General features: G+C 56.7%; 1 protein-coding gene across 1 annotated transcript; it reads left to right on the top strand.

Moving 5' to 3' along the window:
* Positions 1-5,344: 5,344 nt before the first annotated feature.
* LOC142457117 (putative GTP-binding protein 6) lies at positions 5,345-18,399 on the top strand. Its single transcript, XM_075558476.1, has 3 exons — positions 5,345-5,498; positions 8,283-8,486; positions 18,284-18,399. Exons 1-3 carry the CDS (start codon positions 5,345-5,347, stop codon positions 18,397-18,399), a joined length of 474 nt encoding a protein of 157 aa, XP_075414591.1.
* The last annotated feature ends 114 nt before the right edge of the window (positions 18,400-18,513 follow it).

Genomic DNA, 18,513 nt, shown 5'->3' with positions numbered 1-18,513 from the left:
CATACACACACACACACACACACACTCACACACACACCAACCACTCTCTTTCCTTCAGGGATTTGAAGTTCCTGAAGACCAGACAGATTGCTCCTATTTCTCTGGTAACCCCATATGACAATCACATCAGCCAGGCCCTACACATCTCTCTGTTCTCCAGGATTAGTGCAGTGCATTAATATAAACTGTTATTTATGTATCAGCGTAAACAAATGAGCCTTTATTCTGGTGAGTGGTGTGGGCGTTACAGAATTCCTTGTGAACTTGAAGGATAGGGGTGGAATCTACCTGTCAATCAAATCTCAGCTTGAAGGCGCTTCCTTGTTGGTGTGGCATCCTCATAGGGAGGGCCCGGGAACGTCCCCTCTATCTCTGCCTCCACCTTCTTGTTGATGAGCCAGAAGACCTCCGGGAGCCCTGGAGATGTGTCCACCGCTATTGGGTCCACAAGATTCTACACTGGCTGACCTGTGATCTTCCTGCATTCTGCATCATTACATATGGCTACATGAGTCTGAGGAGCTAATTATTTACTAGTATTGGACTTACGGACTTGATCTGGGCTGGGATGTTTTCTTGATGCATAATTAGTTCTTGATAGAAAACTCTCACACATATGAGTGTCACTGGACTTGTTTCTCTAGTCAACCTGGCCTAATGCAAATAGAGAAGCTAGTTTGAAGGGAACATAGTTATTCTGTGGGGCCCGAGTTCGAAGCAGGGCTGGGGCACTCATGAAAAGGAAAGCTGACTCCACACTATGCACTAGTGGCGGGAAGCTCTTCCTGACCTGCCCTTAGATCTCCCACCTCGGGGCTCCCAGGCGTCCTGAAGGGAGGTTGGGTTTCTGAGGCTTGCTGATATTCCAAGTTCATTCTGACTCAGTGGCCCCTGTTACAGAGAACTGCCTCACAATGTGGCCTAGGCTTCCAATCGGATGGCGAGACTTGGTCTCGCGTACTTTGGACATGCTGTGGGGAGAGACCAGCCCCTAGAGAAGGGCATCCTGCTTGGTAAAGTGGAGGAGCAGGGAAAAGGAGGAAGGCCCTCAAGCAGATGGGCAGACAGACGGCTGCAGCCATGGACTCAAACTTAACGCTGGTGAGGATAGTGCAGCCCCGCCGTGTTTTGTGCTTTTGTACATCAGGTTGCTCTGAGGCGAACCGGCTCGAGGATCTTGATGAAAATAGGCTGCCTGTCTTTTCACCCACCTTGGGTTCAAGCCGCTGGTTTTTCCATTTACAGCGCTTAACCACGGTGCCACTAGGGCACTAGGAGGGACCAGGGTGGGTCCACAGCTCGTTTGGTGGTCAGGTGCCCTCGAGTCCCTTCCCACTCACAGAGACCCCACGTGACACTACAGAGTGTCTAAGGCTGGTGATCACCTGGTCTTGCTTCAGCGGGACTGCTAGCAGGCTTGAACAAATGAGTGTCAGTCAGCGGTGAGCACTTAACTGCTGCCCTGCCACGAATCCTGAGATGCCCCGCAGTCGGGAACCCCAAGCTGGGCTCCTAGGGAAGATAGCATCAACCGAGTCGCCATGTCTAGATCAGGGCCGCCTGGCTGGGCTTCAGCTTCAGAGAACACGTGACTGGGTGCGGCCAATGGAGACTCGTCAGAAGCCCCGCCCCCAGCGGCGGCAGAAGCGAATTATGACCCTCCGGGCTGTCCTCCGCGGGGGCTCTGGCTCTCTCGTGAGACTCACAGCCGCCCAGCCCCGACCCGGGCTCTGGGCGGGCGGCCGCGGGGGCAGAGAACGATTCCCCCGTGCGGCTTGCGGGAGCCCGGGGAGAGGAGCCAGAAGACTCGGAAGGAGAGGAGAAGGGGGACGAGGAAGAGGCTCTGGCTGCCGGCTGGCGCCCGCGCGCGCGCGTGCCCACTCCACCCAGACAGCTAGTGGGTCCCACTGAAGCCGATGCGGACCGGAGGGGACGGGGCGGGCTCCCGGGGGCGGGCCTAATGCTCAGGGCGGGGCCACCGAGGTTAGACTTCTGGGGGTTAGGAGGCGGGGCGGGGTTGCCTCCGAATGTCCTGGGCTTGGAGGGTCGGGGTTTCTGGGCGTGGCAACAAGAGGGGGTGGGGCCCTCGGGGTTTTTTTCCCCCGCCCCATATTTTCCTCCGGCCGCAGCAGAGTGGCCGGTGGCTGACTCCGTCTCTGGGTCACACGCTGGACTGCTGGTCGGTGGTGGAGAGCTTGGTGGTGCCCAGGAAGCCGCCCGACAGCCTGCTGGTCTTTGGCCGAGGCAACTTGGAGCAGCTGACAGGAGCGCTATGGGGGTTGGCGGCGCAGACTCCTCTTCCCCAACCTGCTCGCCCATCCAACGCCCCGGTCCACCCCACAGCTGGCAAGCTCTTCCAATATTGGCATAGGCTGCAGCCCGGTCCCTGGAGAAGCCCAGGGCTTTTAGCCCTGAACCTCAGACGTGGAGGTGGGACCTGCTGCCATGCACCCGCTGGCCCTGGGCAGGCGCCCCCTCGGCACCTGTTGCCCCAGTCTCCATGCTGAATACAGGGCCCCTGCTGTCCTCAGACACTTGTATCCCTTGACCACCGTACCTGCGGCATAGCCCCCCCCCCCCCCACCCCAGACCCCGTCAGACATGCTGCCAATAATCTGCCTGACCTGACAGGGCTGTGGGGGTCACACACCTGCAAGGAGACCCCAGACTTCCCCTCTGCCCACTGTGTGGCTGTCCTGTGCACCCCGGAGGCACCCACTGTCCTCAGAATGACTTCTAGGGCAGGTGTGTGAGGGCACCAGACTCCTGTGACGTCCTCTTCTGTTAGAGGAGCTCCGAGGATCCCCAGAAGTCACGTCTGTCTTTCTGAATGTGGAGAGAATGCCTCCTGACAAAAGGTACTCATACACCTGGGCCGAGCACCTACAGCTACCAGGTGTGACCATTGACACATGTGGGGGTCAGAGCCTGCAGCAGGACGATCAAGTCGGGAACAAACAGAGGGATAGCCCCACTTTATCCACGGCCACCTGCCCAGGTATGGTCGGCCTGTGCGTCACCTACTCAGGTGTGTATACCTGCCCAGCCCAAATCAAGTCCGTAAGTCTAATACCTGCCTGTGAGTCACCTACTCAGGTGTGTATGCCTGCCCAGGTGTGCAGGTGCATTCTCTGCCTAGATTTGCATCGACCAGGTATGCCACCTGCTCAGTTGTGTATCATGTTCCAGGGTAGTTCCCTGCTCAGATGTGTACTTGGCCAGGTGTTCATGTCCTCAAACATGCCCCCCTGCACAGGTGTGCTGAACACCCAGCTGCACATCTGCCCAGGTGGTTGCCACATGCTCCGGTTTGTTCGGTGCCCAGCTGTGCCCTCAGATGCTCCCCTCTTGGCCCTTGCAGAAGGAACTGGAGGCGGCCTGGGGCGTGCAGGTGTTTGACTGCTTCACCATTGTGTTGTACATCCTCAGCTGCTACGCCTGCCCCAGGGAGACCTGGCTGCAGCTGGCCCTGGCTGAGATCCTCCCTGCTCAAGTAGACTCTGAAATCCTCCTGCTTAGGTAGATTCTGGGATTCCCCCTGCACAGGTAGACTGGGATTCCCCCCTGCACAGCAGACTCTGGGATACCCCTGCTCAGGTAGACTCTTGTTAGAGGAAACCAGCTTCTGACAACCAAAGGGTCAGTAGGCCTAGTTGTACGGTTATAACATAAGAAGATTACAGTAAAGTCAAAGAGTATAGGAATGATAAGGGAGAGATTAAATGTAGGAGTAAGATACATTTTATGGTAGCATGCTCACCTCAGCCCCTCTTGGTGATCCATGTGGAACTGGGAGAGAAGCGAGGCTGTCTTTACTAACTTGGGATATTTACAGGTAGCCCAAAGACATGCATATTCAATCATACATACTGTCACAAGGTGGGTGGCACCAACAGTCAGGTCCCTGAGCTCACAGGTGAGGAAACCTCAGACCTGCATTGGGGGAAGGTGCGAGTGGGGCTGGGTGACAGGGCGGGAAGAGGTAGCAACAGGGTGTCTACTACTCTAGGGACCTAAAATCAACCCTGTGCTCACTTTAAGGCAGCATAGCTCGTCGGGGGAATCGCTGGGAACGATAATTAAAGCAGGATGGTGTACTTGGACTTAGCTCTGACTCACCAAGGTGGAGGCTTTCCTACCAGGGAAGGCTAGCTTTCCAGATGCCCTCTGTTAAAAATTAGGGAATATAGTCCTCACCATATGTCTCTCAGTGTTAGTTTCCCAAAGACTCTGAGATCCCCCTGCTCAGGTGTGTGCTGGCAGCCTTTGTCGCCTCCCACCCTGACACAGCACAGACAACAGAGGATCATGGACACTAGAGGACAGTGTGGCTATGATGAGTCATGGACAGTGGGGCAGTGGTGTGTCATGGACAGCAGAAGACAGTGTTGGGCAGCGGTAAGCCCTAGGGTGGACCTCTGACCCTCACTGCTGAGCACCCTGTGAGTGCTGGTGGCAGATTCCGGGCCTGGTGCCCTCGTCTGTGGTGCACCTCAAAGAGGCTGCCGAGCAGATGCCATCGCAGACAGTGTCAGCATGGGGGACATGGGGGCAGCATGTGACGGGCGGGGAGGGGATGACCCACTTCTGCAGCCAACATGCCTCCTGTTTCTGCACCAGGTCCAACCCGAAGGAGGACCCATCCCCTCTAGACCGACAGGGTGGGGGCTCTCACTATATCATGGCCTCAGGTGTGTGTGCTCATGGCCTGCCCTTTGGGAGTCGGGGAGGGGGACCTTGCCAGATGCCTAGGAGGGTGGGTGTTCAGGTGACTCGGGGTTCCTGCGGCATGTTCACACCTCAGGGCTCATGCGTCCAGAGGGCCACAGCAAGGGGACAGAAATCCAAGGCTTCATGTAATAACATTGTTTCCCAGATCTGGTGACCCGGAGTCTGAGGAGGTTCAGGCGTGGGCAGGGCTGGGCTCCTTCAGGAGGCTTCCAGGGGAGGGTCCTTCCTCATGGTCTCTCCCAGCTCCTGGGGGCCCTGGACATTCCTGAGCTTGTGTCCGCATCTCTCCAACCTGTGCCTCCATCTCTATGTGGCCATCTCCCCTCTGTGTCCCACCTCCTCTGTTAGAAGGACACCACTCCTGTAGGATATGGGCACCCTTGCTCCAGGGTGAGCTCAGGACACTGTTGTGATGTGAACTTGGTGGCACAGAACATGCCCTGGATGGTTCCCCCCACCCCCGCCCTGGGATGATATCATCCATAGGTTCCATGCTCACGGCTCTCATGCAGGCCCAGGGTCCCATTCTCATCCCCACCCTGGGATTATGTCATGCACACAGGCGCAGATGCAATGCTCACACACACCCCCTCTGTCGGGCGCTGCAGGAGAGATGTTCCAGCAAGAGCAGCAGCATCTGCTGAAGGACAGGAAGGCACGGATCAAGGAGGCGCTGCAGAACCTTGTCACCAAACGGAGACTGCTGCGCCAGCAGCTGCAGGGCCGCGAGCTCCCCACGGTCGCCGTCATGGGGTACACAAACTGTAGTGAGAAACTAGGGCATGAGGAGGGCTGCCCAGATGGCGGGGGTTGATGTGGGGGAATAAAGACTGAGGGGTTGACATGGGCACACAGACTGTGATGAGGGAATGTGGGTACACAGACGGTAATGAGGAGGTGATGTGGGCGCACAGACTGTGATCTCGAGGTGACGTGGGCACACAGACTGGTGAGGGAATGTGGGTACACAGACGGTAATGAGCAGGTGATGTGGGCACACAGACTGATGCGTGGATGTGGGCACAGAGACTGTGATGAGTGGACATGGGCACACAGACTGATGAGGACGTGATGTGGGTACAGAGACTGATGAGGTGATGTGGGCACACAGACCGATGAGGAGAGGATGTGGGCATAGAGTGTGATGAAGGGATATAGGCACACAAACTGATAAGCGGACGTGGGCACAGAGACTTGGGATGAGGGGATGTGGGTACACACTGATGAGGGGACATGGGCGCACAGACTGATCAGGGGCATCGGCATGGGCGCACAGACTGATGAGAGGACATGGGCACACAGACTGAAGAGGTGATGTGGGCACAGACTGATGAGAGGACGTGGGCACACAGACTGAAGAGGGGACGTGGACACAGACTGTGATGAGAGGACGTGGAAACACAGACAGTGATGAGGAGGAGACATGGGCACACAGCCTGGTGAGGAGTGACCCGTGGTCCACAGCGACTGTGGTCAGTGGTCAGGATGGGTCATCCCCACCGTGGTGCTTCCTCAGGTCTTGGTGGGTTAGTGCTAGGACCATCCGCTTCCTGAAGCACCAGTGGGAACCATTCCCCGACAGGGCACCTCACAAGTAGTCCCCATCCACCCTTCAGTCATGTGCCCCTGCTTCGGTGGGGCGTCCCAACTGAGACGGACTGGGAAGCAAGGCTGGCCACTGCGTGCACACATCAGCCCCTGACCATCCCGTGGGCCTCAGCCAGCTGATTGACTGGGCCCAGGACAGGGCAGGCTGGGAGCCTGTCGGTGGGGTGATGTCACCCTGGACTGGGCCAGCCTCCCCCGTGACAGCAATTGCCACACCGGGTACATGGGCTGCCTGTGGCACCAGGAGGCTTCCAAGCCCGTCAACTACCACGAAACTCCTCAGTAGCCAGTGGGCACAGCGGGTCACTGTGGACCCCTCACCACCATGTCAGTGCTTCAAACCACCAGCCTCTCCGAAGGAGCTGTGCCGTCTGCTCCCGTGAAGACTGACAGTCTCGGGAACTCACAGAGCGGTTCTACCCTGACCCTCAGGGTCACAGTCATAAAAGACTCACTGGCCATGGGGGTTTTGTTCCTGTGTCCATTTCAGGAGGGTCCCTGGTGGGGTTTGAGTTCAGCGCAGGGCTGCCTACTACAGGGGCAGTCGTTCAAACCCACCAGCCTTTTCTCCAGAGGAAGATGAGGCTCTCTGCTTCTGTGAACAGTGACAGGTTTAGAAGCCCTGTATAGGATCAGTCTGTGTGGGACTAGCCCCCATGGCAGGGTTAGAGGTTTGCATGGGGCCAGTCTAGGTCACACTGGCTCTGTGGACAGGGTTAGAATTCTGCATGGAGTCAGTCTGGGCTACACTGGCTCTGTGGACAGGGTTAGAGGCCTGCATGGGGTCAGTCTGGGTCACACTGGCTCTGTGGACAGGGTTAGAGGCCTGGATGTGGTCAATCTGGGTCATGCTTGGTAGACAGGGTTTTAGCCCTGCATGGGGTCAGTCTGGGTCACACTGGCTCTGGGGACAGGGTTAGAGGCCTGCATGGGGTCAGTCTGGGTCACACTGGCTCTCTTGACAGGGTTAGAACCCTGCCTGGGTCACTCTGACTCCATGGACATGGTTAGAGGCCTGCACTGGGTCAGTTTGGGTCAAACTGGCTCTGGACTGGGTTAGAATCCTGCATGGGTCATTCTGGGTCACATTGGCTCTGTGGGCAGGGTTAGAGGCCTGCATGGGGTTAATCTGGATCACACTGGGGTTAATCTGGATCACACTGGCCCTGTGGACAGGGTTAGAGGCCTGCATCTGGTCAGTCTGGATCACTCTGGCTCTGTGGACAGGGTTAGAACCCTGCATGGGATCAGTCTGGGTCTGACCCTGTGGACAGGGTTAGAGGCGTGCATGGGATCGCTGTAGATTGGATGGACCCCGTGAGCAGGTTGGTTATTGGTTCGCAGATACCACAGTGACTTCGACCTCGCTGGGTGTTTCGGGAGCAAGTTCCAACTTCAAAAGCCAAACCCTTTTGTCGCCACGGGACCAGTCCTGGCTCACAGCAGCCTGTACCCTCTAGGCCAGGGCAGATTTGTGAGGACAAACTGAGGCACGAGGACAAACAGAAAAAGTTACGAGGCTGTCCCAGCTCTTTATTAGAAAAGCAGCTCCTGGATGAGGTTCTGTGGTCTAGCAGGTAGCCCAGGGAAGTTGCGCACAGTGAGGAGAGTGGTGGGTTTTTCAAGGAGAGGCCGAGGAGGCTCCCTTTGGGAAGGCGTTGTGCCCGCAGTTGCCGGGATTTTCCACTGCTGGCATGTTCTCCCTGCATCTCATTGTCCAGTCATTGCCGGTGGGGAGGAGAGATGGTTACTCTTGGAGCCCAAGAATGGTCTGCCAGCTTCGCTTCCAGGGACTTGCAGGGAGAAGGGTTGAGGCCCTGACAACTGCCCGTGTGGGGTGTCCCAGGCTCATCCTCAACAGCCCACTGCACCAGCGGAGACGGGGGCTAGCTTCTTGGGCTAAGCTCTGCAATGTGACCTCTGCCCTGTCGCTCCTTCTACAGTGAAAACCAGCCTGATCCAGGCCTTGACGGGAGATGCAGCCACACAGCCTTGGGACCAGCTGTTTGCCACCCTGGACATGACAGCATACACGGGCTCCCTGCCCTCGCGCCTGACGGTGCTGTACGTGGACACCATCGGCTTCCCCTCCCAGCTGCCCAATGAGCTTGTTGCCTCCTTCACTGCCACCCTGGTGGATGTGGCTTGTGAGCTAAGAACAGCCCTTTGGAGACCGGCCGTGCAGTGAGTGAGGGGGCTCAGCCGGGATTCCCAGAGGAGTACCCAGGCACCATTTGGGGCAGAGACTGGGCGCAAGGGGGCCCACCTGGGGCAGACAGGCCCGGCACCAGGGGGCCAATGAGGGACAGAACCTGGGAACCAGGTGGCCCACCTGGGACAGCGAACCTGGGCACCATGGGGCCGACTTGGGGTATAGAGGCTGGGAACCAGGGGTCCACTTTGGATCCTGAAACACCAGGCACCCTGTTCCCACCTGAGACAGAGAGGCTAGGTACTAGGGGATTCACCTAGGACAGCTGGGCACCAAGGGGCCCACCTGGGGTCCAGAGAAGCTAGGCACCTAGTGTCCACCAGGGACAGAGAGGTTGGGTACTCAGGGATTCACCTAGGAAAGAAGCTAGGCACCAGGGGGTCTACCTGGAAAAGAAAGGCCAATCACCAGGGAACCTACCTGGAAGAGAGGTTGCACACCAGGGGGCCCACCCCGGATCCAGAGAAGCCAGGCACCCAGTGTCCACCTGGGACAGAGGGGCTGGGCACTGTGGGGTTCACCTTGGGCAGAGAACTTGAGCACCAGGGAGCCAATCTGGGGTAGAGTGTCCGGGTACCAGGGCGCCACTAGGGATTCTGAGATGCCAGGCAACCTGTGTCAACCTGGGACAGAGAGGTTGGGCACTAGCAGGTTCACCTAAGACACAGAGGCCGAGAGGCCAGGAACCAGGAAGCCTACCTGGGGAAGAGAGGCCAGGCACCAGGGGGCCCTGCTGGGATCCAGAGAAGCCAGGCACCCAGTGTCCACCTGGGATAGAGGCTGGGAACCAGGGCACCCATCTGGGGCAGAGAGACCGGCCACAACAGGGCCTACCTGGGTCATACCACTGGTACACCTGGGGGCCAACTTGGCAGAGAGGCTGGGAACCAGGGGGCCCACATGGGATTCAGAGAAGTCAGGCACCCAGTGTCTACCTGGAAATGAGCGGCTGGGCACCAGGGAACCCACCTTGGACAGAGAGGCTGGGCACCAGGGAACCCACCTTGGACAGAGAGGCTGGGCACCAGGGAACCCACCTGGGACAGAGAGGCTGGGCACCAGGGAACCCACTTGATACAGAGAGACCGAGCACATGGGGCCCACCTGGGGCAGAGAACTTGGGCACCAGGGGGCCAATTTGGAGTAGAGTGTCCGGGTACCAGGGCGCCACTAGGGATCCTGAGACACCAGGCAACCTGTGTCAACCTGGGACAGAGAGGTTGGGCACTAGCAGGTTCACCTAGGACACAGAGGCTGAGAGGCATGGCACCAGGAAGCCTACCTGGGCAAGAGAGGCCAGGCACCCAGTGTCCACCTGGGATAGAGGCTGGGCACCAGGGCACATAGGGGCAGATAGGCCGGGCACAATGGGGCCTACCTGGGTCATACCATTGGGACACCTGGGCAGATAGGCCGGGCACAATGGGGCCTACCTGGGTCATACCATTGGGACACCTGGAGGCTGACTTGCGACAGAGAGGCCTGGCACCAGGGTGCCCACTTGGCATCCAGAGAAACCAGGCACCCAGTGTCCACCTGGAAATGAGAGGCTGGGCACTACCGGATTTTCCTGGGGCAGAGAGACTGGGCACCAGTGGGCCTACCTGGGGCAGAGAGGCCGGGAACCAGGGGGCCCAACTGGGACAGAGAACCTGGGCACCAGGGAGCCCACCTGGGACAGAGAGGCCAGGCACCAGGCGGCCTACCTAGGGCAGAGAGGCTGGGCACCAGTGGGCCCACCTGGGGTAGAGAGGTTGGGCACCAGGGCGCCCACCTGGGACCCAGAGAAGCCAGGTACCCAGTGTCCACCTGGGACAGAGGCTGGGTACCAGAGACTCTATCTGGGACAGAGAGGCTGGGCATTAGGGGGCTCACCTAGGACAGAGTCCGGGCACCAGGGGGCCCAGCTGGGATTCAGACAAGCCAGGTAACCAATGTCCAATCTGGACAGAGAGCCTGGGCACCAGGGAACCCACCTCAGGGAGAAGGCTGGACACTAGGAAACTCACCTAGGAAAGAGGGGCTGGGCACCAGGGAGCTCACCTGGGACATACCACTGGGGCACCATAAGGCCCACCTGGGTAAAGAGACTGGGCACCAGGGGGCCCACCTGGGCTCCAGAGAAGCCAAGCACCCAGGAAGGGTCCAGTGTGGTAGCCCAGTTGCTGACCCATTGGCCACCCACTCTCTGCGAAGTCGGCAGTTTGAACCCACCAGCCGCCTGTGGGAGAAAGCAGACTGCTCCCCTGAAGAGCAACAAACTAGGAGACCCACAGGGGAAGCTCCGCCCTGCCCGGCAGGGTAGCTGTGGGTCTGTGTCCACTCGGTGGCAGTGACGACTTCTCTGTCTGTCCCTCCGTCTATCCCTCTCCTGAGCGTGCGATGGGAGAGGGCTTCATCTTGGGGGGTGCTGTACCTCCCCCTCCCCCATCCAAACACCCGGAAGCCCCAGCCCCTCTCACGTACGTGCCCCATGACCTTTGACGTGGCCCCTCCCCACGTCCAAGCTTGGAGAGGTGGTCTGGTTAGCGTCTCTGAGCTGCGCTTCACTGAGTAGCCCCTCCACGCACTCTTGAACGAGCGAACCCCAGAGGGGCCGCAGGCGGGCTGCCCCCTAGATGAGCGGAGGAGGTAAGCCTGGAAGGGGGATGGTGGCTGCTATCCATACCATGGGGGCAACCCTGGGTGATGAGGCAGACCCGCGCCTTGCGGAGGTCCCCCAGCCCATCTGCCACCTTCACTACTGCAGGACGCCAGGCCTACCTTTCCTGGATGCCTGCCAGCCCTCCAGTGTGGCTATAGCGCGCGTCGGTACTGAGGGTTTACCAAATAAAGGTGTGGATCCAGGGTGGGGGCCAGTGGCACCTGAACCCCGCTTTTCCCGAGTCTGCAGAGGGCAGAGCCAGGGGTTGCTGCCAGCCCTGGGCCCACCTGTGGGAGGGGTGTGAGCAGTGGGCATGGGAGAGGCTGGGGCCAGGTGCATGGGGTGGGAAGTGAATGCACATGTGTGAGCAGGGTGCCGGAACGTGGTGGTGGTGGGGGTTAGGGAATGTGGGGGGTGAGCGGATAAGTGTGAGCCCCACCCAGAACCTGCTCCCTGAGCGGGAGGAGCCCTGCGGGCGCAGAAACACCTGCTGCTGGACCCGGCACCCAGCACGGTGGAGGGAGCGGGACCTGGTGCTGTTGTGCATGAACCAGACAAGAACAACTCAGATTCTGGTAAAGCAAAACAGTTTACGGGAAAGGGATAGGAAAGAAAGAGGAGACCTGCGCAGGGACCAGCTCTCCAAGCAGAGAATGGTCCCGTTTGCTTACAGACTAGATTTTTTTATGCGGTGGGCTAAACACCGGGGCTTTGCAGCTGTGCAAGCAGGCAGGAACAGAAGCAGAACTTGAGGTTAGCTTGAACATTCTTGGAATTTTTCCGGGATCAGGGTGGGTCGCTCTGCTTCCGGAACCTTATCACAGCTGAAATCCCTGATAAATGACGGGCAGGGGAGGGAATTTCCACAGTTTGGTTACAAAATGGAGGCTGCTACAGAATGGTTTCACTTAGGCTAACTATCACATTCCTCCCTGTGAATTCACATTACACCTGTGAATCTTCCATGTGCAGTCACTCATACGACTTAGCACCAATAGTTTAACAGATTGGCATCGGTCCTGTACAAACTGCACCAATTCATCAGTTAGCGGTCTGCAGATTAAACTAATTAAAAGCAGAAGCAGTGGGCCTGCTAGGCCAGAGATTAAGGTGGTGAGTCGAGACCAGTTAAACATTTGTCGGAACCAACCTTCCTGGCTCCTTCTGCCTTCTCACTCACTCAATCTTTCTCTCACTAAGGCTGAGCTATTTTTGATTATTCCTGAGTGGTTGGCATAGAAACAGCAAGTTTCACCCAGAGCCATACAAAGGCCTCCTAGTTTGAGAAACAGGAGATCTAGTCCGCGTCTGTTCTGCGGTACTACTTCAGCTAGGGAGTTGAGGGGTCATTTTAATCACTGACAGATTTTTAAAATCCTGTAAACCATCTATTTGCTGACTTAAAATTTTATAATTTTCATTTTTTTTCTATTAAGGCCGCCGTCCCTACTGATGCTGACCCGGCAATGCCTAGTCCCTCAAGTAAAGGAACTAATATAGGGGCTATTGACTCTGGAATAAGTATCAAAATGCTGTCACCGGCTTCCCCTGAATATAGAAACACTTGGGGTAAAATATGAACTAATATACAAAGTCCAGAATGGTTAGAGGCGAGTAAGGTTTGGGAGAACAAGCAGGGAGTGACTCCAGTAGAACAAGCAAACCGCATTCCTGGTGGGGCTACTAACCGAAAGCGTTCCTTGGAGCTGGGTATAACAGAAACACTGGCACAATACTGACTGTACCGTTGGGGTTTCCAGCTGGTTTGGTAGCAGTATCCTTTCCCTTGTAAGTCTGACCTTTTCCGGCTTCCTTCCGCTTGCACACACTACTGTTATTATTATAATCAGACAGTGTGATGTTGGCTACTGAGGAGGTATCGGACTTAATTCCTACAAAATAGAGTGGTGCCGGGTTAAGACATAGCCAACATTTAACGGTGAAATTTGGGTTAGTAGCATTTATAAAAGCAAAAAATGTTTTTAGGGTTTTTACTTTTGCCAACACGGGGGAGTTTATTTTGGTTTGTTTAGGTTTTGGGTAGAATGCGGCAGACACCATGGTGGTAAGGGTTTTAGGAGTATGAGACCGGGTTGTGGATTTTGGTTTAACAGGAGGGGTGGGGGGTGTTAATACTTTGTTAGGCCCAATGGCTTGGGCAGTTTTTCTAGGAGCAAGTCGCTTTTGAACAGTGACTATGACACCAGGGTCTGGTTCACTGACAAACAATTTGACTCCACAGGTTTTCCCAGTTAACCACTCTGGTGATTTTTAACTTGCCACTTAAGAGGGTTACATGCTCCTACTGAGCACAAGTGGGGTTTATTTTATTTTTTTGCCAAAAATGAGAATAAGCATCCCTGTGGATGGGTTCCCAGCTTCCCGCAACCATAGTTTTACATTCCCACTTAGGTTGCCACGCAGCTTCACCATCTGCTGGACAAGCACATATGTTTATGTTAGATCTCTCTGGGGATAGATATACCTCGGTCCTTGGACAGGGTTAGAGGCCTGCATGAGGTCATTCTTGGTCACCCTGGCTCTGTGGACAGGGTTAGAATCCTGCATGGGGTCACTCTGGCTCTGTGGACAGGGTTAGAATCCTGCATGGGATCACTCTGGCTCCGTGGACAGGGTTAGAATCCTGCATGGGGTCACTCTGAGTCACACTCGCTCTGGACAGGGTTAGAGGCCTGCATGGGGTCAGCCTCAGTCACACTGGCTCTTTGGACAGTGTTAGAACCCTGCATGGGGTCAGTCTGGGTCACTCTGGCTCCGTGGACAGGGTTAGAACCCTGCATGGGGTCAGTCTGGGCCATACTCGCTCTGTGAACAGGCTTAGAATCCTGCTTGGGGTCCGTCTGGGTCACACTAGCTCCATGGACAGGGTTAGAGGCCTGTAAAGGGTCAGTCTGGGTCACTCTGGCTACATGGACAGGGTTAGAATCTTGCATGGGGTCAGTCTGGGTCACACTGGCTCCATGGACAGGGTTAGAAGCCTGCATGGGGTCAGTCTGGGTCACACTGGTTCTGTGGACAGGGTTAGAACCCTGCATGGGGTCAGTCTGGGTCACACTGGCTATATGGACAGGGTTGGCCTGAATGGGATCAGTCTGGATTACACTGGCTCTGTGGACAGGGTTAGAATACTGCATCGGGTCAGTCTGGGATACTCTGGTTCTGTGGACAAGGTTAGAATCCAGCATGGGGTCAGTCTAGGACACACCGGATCTATGGACAGGGTTTGAACCTTGCATTGGATAAGTCTCGGTCACACTGGCTCCATGGGCAGGGTTAGAGGCCTGCATGCCATCAGTGTGGCTCACACCGGCTCTGTGGACAGGATTTGAACCCTTCATGGGGTCAGTCTGGGTCACACTGGCTGTGTGGACAGGGTGAGATTCCTGCATGGGGTCATTCTGGGTCACTGTGGCTCAATGGACTGGGTTAGAATACTGAATGCGGTCAGTCTGGGTCACACTGGCTTTCTGGACAGGGTTAGTGGCCTGCATCTGGTCAGTCTGGGTTACACTGACTCTGTGGACAGTGTTAGAGGCCTGCACGGGGTCAGTCTGGGTCCCACTGGATCTGTGGACAGGGATAAAGGCCTGCATGGGGTCAGTCTGGGTCACTCTGGCTGGCTCAGTGCACAGGGTTAGAGGCCAGCATGGGGTCATTCTGCGTCACACTGGCTCTGTGGACAGGGTTAGAATCCTGCATGTGCTCAGTGTGGCTCACACTGGCTCCAAGGACAGGATTAGAGACCTGCATGGGGTCAGTCGGGATCACACCGACATCTGTGGACAGGGTTTGAACCCTGCATGGGGTCAGACTGGGTCACTCTGGCTCCATGGACAGGGTTACAACCCTGCATGGGGTCAGTCTGGGTCACTCTGGCTCCATGGACAGAGTTCGAGCCCTGCGTGGGGTCTGTCTGGGTTACTCTGGCTCTGTGGAAAGTGTTAGAATCCTGCATGGGGTCAGTCTGGGTCACACTGGCTCTGTGGACAGGTTTAGAACCCTGCATGGGGTCAGTCTTGGTCACACTGGCACTGTGTACCAGGATAGAACCCTGCATGTGGTCAGTCTGGGTCCTCTGGCTCTGTGGACAGGGTAAGAGGCCTGCATGGGGTTAGTCTGGGTCTGACAGACCCTGTGGACAGGGTTAGAACACTGCATGGGGTCAGTATGGGGCACTCTGGCTCTGTGGACAGGGATTGAACCCTGTATGGGGTCAGTCTGGGTCACACTGGGTCACACTGGCTCCGTGGACAGGGTTAGAGGCCTGCATGGGGTCAGTCTGGGTCACACTGGCTCTGTGGACAGGGTTAGAGGCCTGTATCTGGTCAATCTGGGTCACACTGGCTCTGTGGACAGGTTAGAGGCCAGCATGGTATCAGTCTGGGTCATACTGGCTCGCTGGACTGGGTTAGCATCCTGCAGGGGTCCATCTGGGTCACACTGGCTCTGTGGACAGGGTTAGAGGCCTGCATGAGGTCATTCTTTGTCACCCTGGCTCTGTGGACAGGGTTAGAATCCTGCATGGGGTCAGTCTGAGTCACTCTGGCTCCATGGACAGGGTCAAAACCCCGCGTGGGGTCACACTGGATCTGTGGACAGGGTTAGACCATTGCATGGGGTCAGTATGGGGCACTGTGGCTCAATGGACAGGGTTAGAATCCTGCATGGGGTGGTTTAGAGGCCTGCATGGGGTCAGTCTGGGTCACACCGGCTCTGTGGACAGGGATTGAACCCTGCATGGGCTCAGTCTGGATCACACTGGTTCTCTGGACAGCATTAGAACCCGGCATGGGTTCAGTCTGGGTCACACTGGCTCTGTGGACAGGTTAGAGGCCTGCATTGGGTCAGTCTGGGTCACACTGGCTCTGTGGACAGGGTTAGAGGTCTGCATGGGGTCAGTCTGGCTCAGTCGACAGGATTAGAGGCCTGCATGGGGTCATTCTGCGTCACACTGGCTCTGTGGACAGGGTTAGAATCCTGCATGTGGTCAGTGTGGCTCACACTGGCTCCAAGGACAGGATTAGAGACCTGCATGGGGTCAGTCTGGGTTACACCGACATCTGTGGAAAGTGTTAGAATCCTGCATGGGGTCAGACTGGGTCACTCTGGCTTCGACAGCGTTAGAACCATACATGTGGTAAGTCTGGGTCACACTGGCTCTGTGGACAGGGTTAGAATCCTGCATGGAGTCAGTCTGAGTCACAGTGCCTCTGTGGTCAGGGTAAGAGGCCTGCATGGGGTCAGTCTGGGTCACACTGGCTATGTGGACTGGGTTAGAACCGTGCATGGGGGGGGTCAGTCTGGGTCACCCTGGCACTGTGGACAGGGTTAGAATCCTGCATGGTGTCAGTCTAGAACACACCGGCTGTGTGGACAGGGTTTGAACCCTGCATGGGATGAGTCTCTGTCACAGTGGCTCCATGGGCAAGGTTAGAGGCCTGTATGGGGGCAGTCTGGGTCACACCGGCTCTGTGGACAGGGTTTGAACCCTGCATGGGGTCAGTCTGGGTCACACTGGCTCTGTGGACACTGTTAGAACCCTGAGCAGAGCCACCCTACTCTAGAGTGGGGTCCCGAGGCTGTCAGTCTTTACACAGACAGCACAGCTGGCGGTTTTGAACTGCTGGCCTCAAGGTAAGCAGCCAGTAGTGAGCACTACTCCACCAGGCAGCCATGGCAGCGGGTTGCTGGCTCCAGCTCCCAACAGCGCTCCCATGTGCATCAGTGCAGAACTGCATGCCAACAGGGTTTCCATCGACTATGTCTGAAGCAGCCAGCCTTTTTTCCTTTCAATGTACACATGGGTGCACATGAACGTCCAGCCCTCTGGCCACTAACATGCTGGTTGTTAGTACCATCAGGGGTCACCGAACAGTTCTTGGATGAGGGAGTGAGGTTACTGCTCAGGGGGTCAGAGGGGTTGGGGACAGAGAACTTAGAGGGCCATTAATGACCTTTAATGTGTGATTTGCACTGGTTCTGATAGCTCCTGCCTGCATGATGGGGGCCCCTCAGAGTGAGTCTACCTCTGAAGACAGGTGGTCACTGTCTGGCCCTGGCAGTGGGCAGTGTCAGCAGGCAGCCTCCAGCTTCCTCCTCCCACCTCTGCCCCCAAGAGGTGCCCACTCTTTGACAGCTGTGGGCTTGTGGCAGCCAGGTGGTGATGTCATACGATGACCCAGACTCAGCAGACACCCAGAACTGTGACCAGCCAGAGCAGGGAATTCATCCGATACCTAGATACCATTAAGAGTGGCAGCCCCCAGGTAGTTCCAAGGGTGTGTGCGTGCATGCACAGGTGGGCCAGGGAAAGAACATTGAGAATGTGGGGACAAGATAAAGGTGGTGATGTTGCTGGGTGGTGAATGTATGAAACCCAACAGAACTATTTGCTATAAGGGAGAACTTCAGGTCATGCACACAGTGGGTTACACCTTGGGCTGCTCACCCAAAGGTCAGCAGTTCAAACCTACCAGCCGCTCCCGGAGGAAAAAGACCAGGCTGTCTGCTCCCATAAACTGACAACCTAGGAAACCCACATGGGCAGTTTTGCTGTCTTGCAGGGTCACTGAGTCAACATCTGTCAGTGGGTTTATATATCATCTATGTATCTACCTATCCATTTGCTCCTTGGGAGCCAGACCCTCTGCTCCTGTAAAGACGGACAGCCTGGGAAACCCACAGGGAAGCTCTGCCCTGTCCTGCAAGCTCACTGTCAGTCGGCATCCATTCAATGCCCGCGGGATTTTGCTCTGATATTCTCAAGAGCAGAGGACCAGCTCATTCTCCCACAGATGCCGAGTTTGAACCTCTGACCTTCTGGCTGGTGCTTAATCATTTCGCCACAGATCCTGCTCACAAAACCCAAGTCAGTTCCAGCTGAGCCTGTGAGGATTGTGCAGCCTATGTTCAAAACTGCCTCCTCTCCTCCCCCCCCCCACCCCACCCCACTCCACCCCACCCCCCTAAGATGTGGACTGGGATGGGGGGGTGTGGAAGCAGGGATGGAGGTGTGGGATGTGAGCCGTCTGCCCCCGCCCCCACCTGCACCCTCTGCACTGTTCCAGATAGGCTGTGTCGGGCTGGCACCAGCCTGATGGAGAACCTGGGCTACGTGTTGGTGTTTCCCTCCCAGTCCCTGGAGACCATAACGTTGCCTGACCTGCCCTGCCTGGGCTTCTGAGTCCTTGAGCAGTGCCCAGGGCCCGGCACCCACATCACCGCGGGTGACTTCATTGGGGCCAACAGTGTTGTCAGTGCCGTCACACAGCTCAATGACAAGCTCCTGGCCTGCTGA

Source organism: Tenrec ecaudatus, chromosome 9, assembly GCF_050624435.1.
Source record: "Tenrec ecaudatus isolate mTenEca1 chromosome 9, mTenEca1.hap1, whole genome shotgun sequence".
In the NCBI taxonomy this organism is placed as follows: Eukaryota; Metazoa; Chordata; class Mammalia; order Afrosoricida; family Tenrecidae; genus Tenrec; species Tenrec ecaudatus.
Note: the sequence above shows the minus strand (reverse complement) of the source record. Positions and strands in the feature narration are given on the sequence as shown.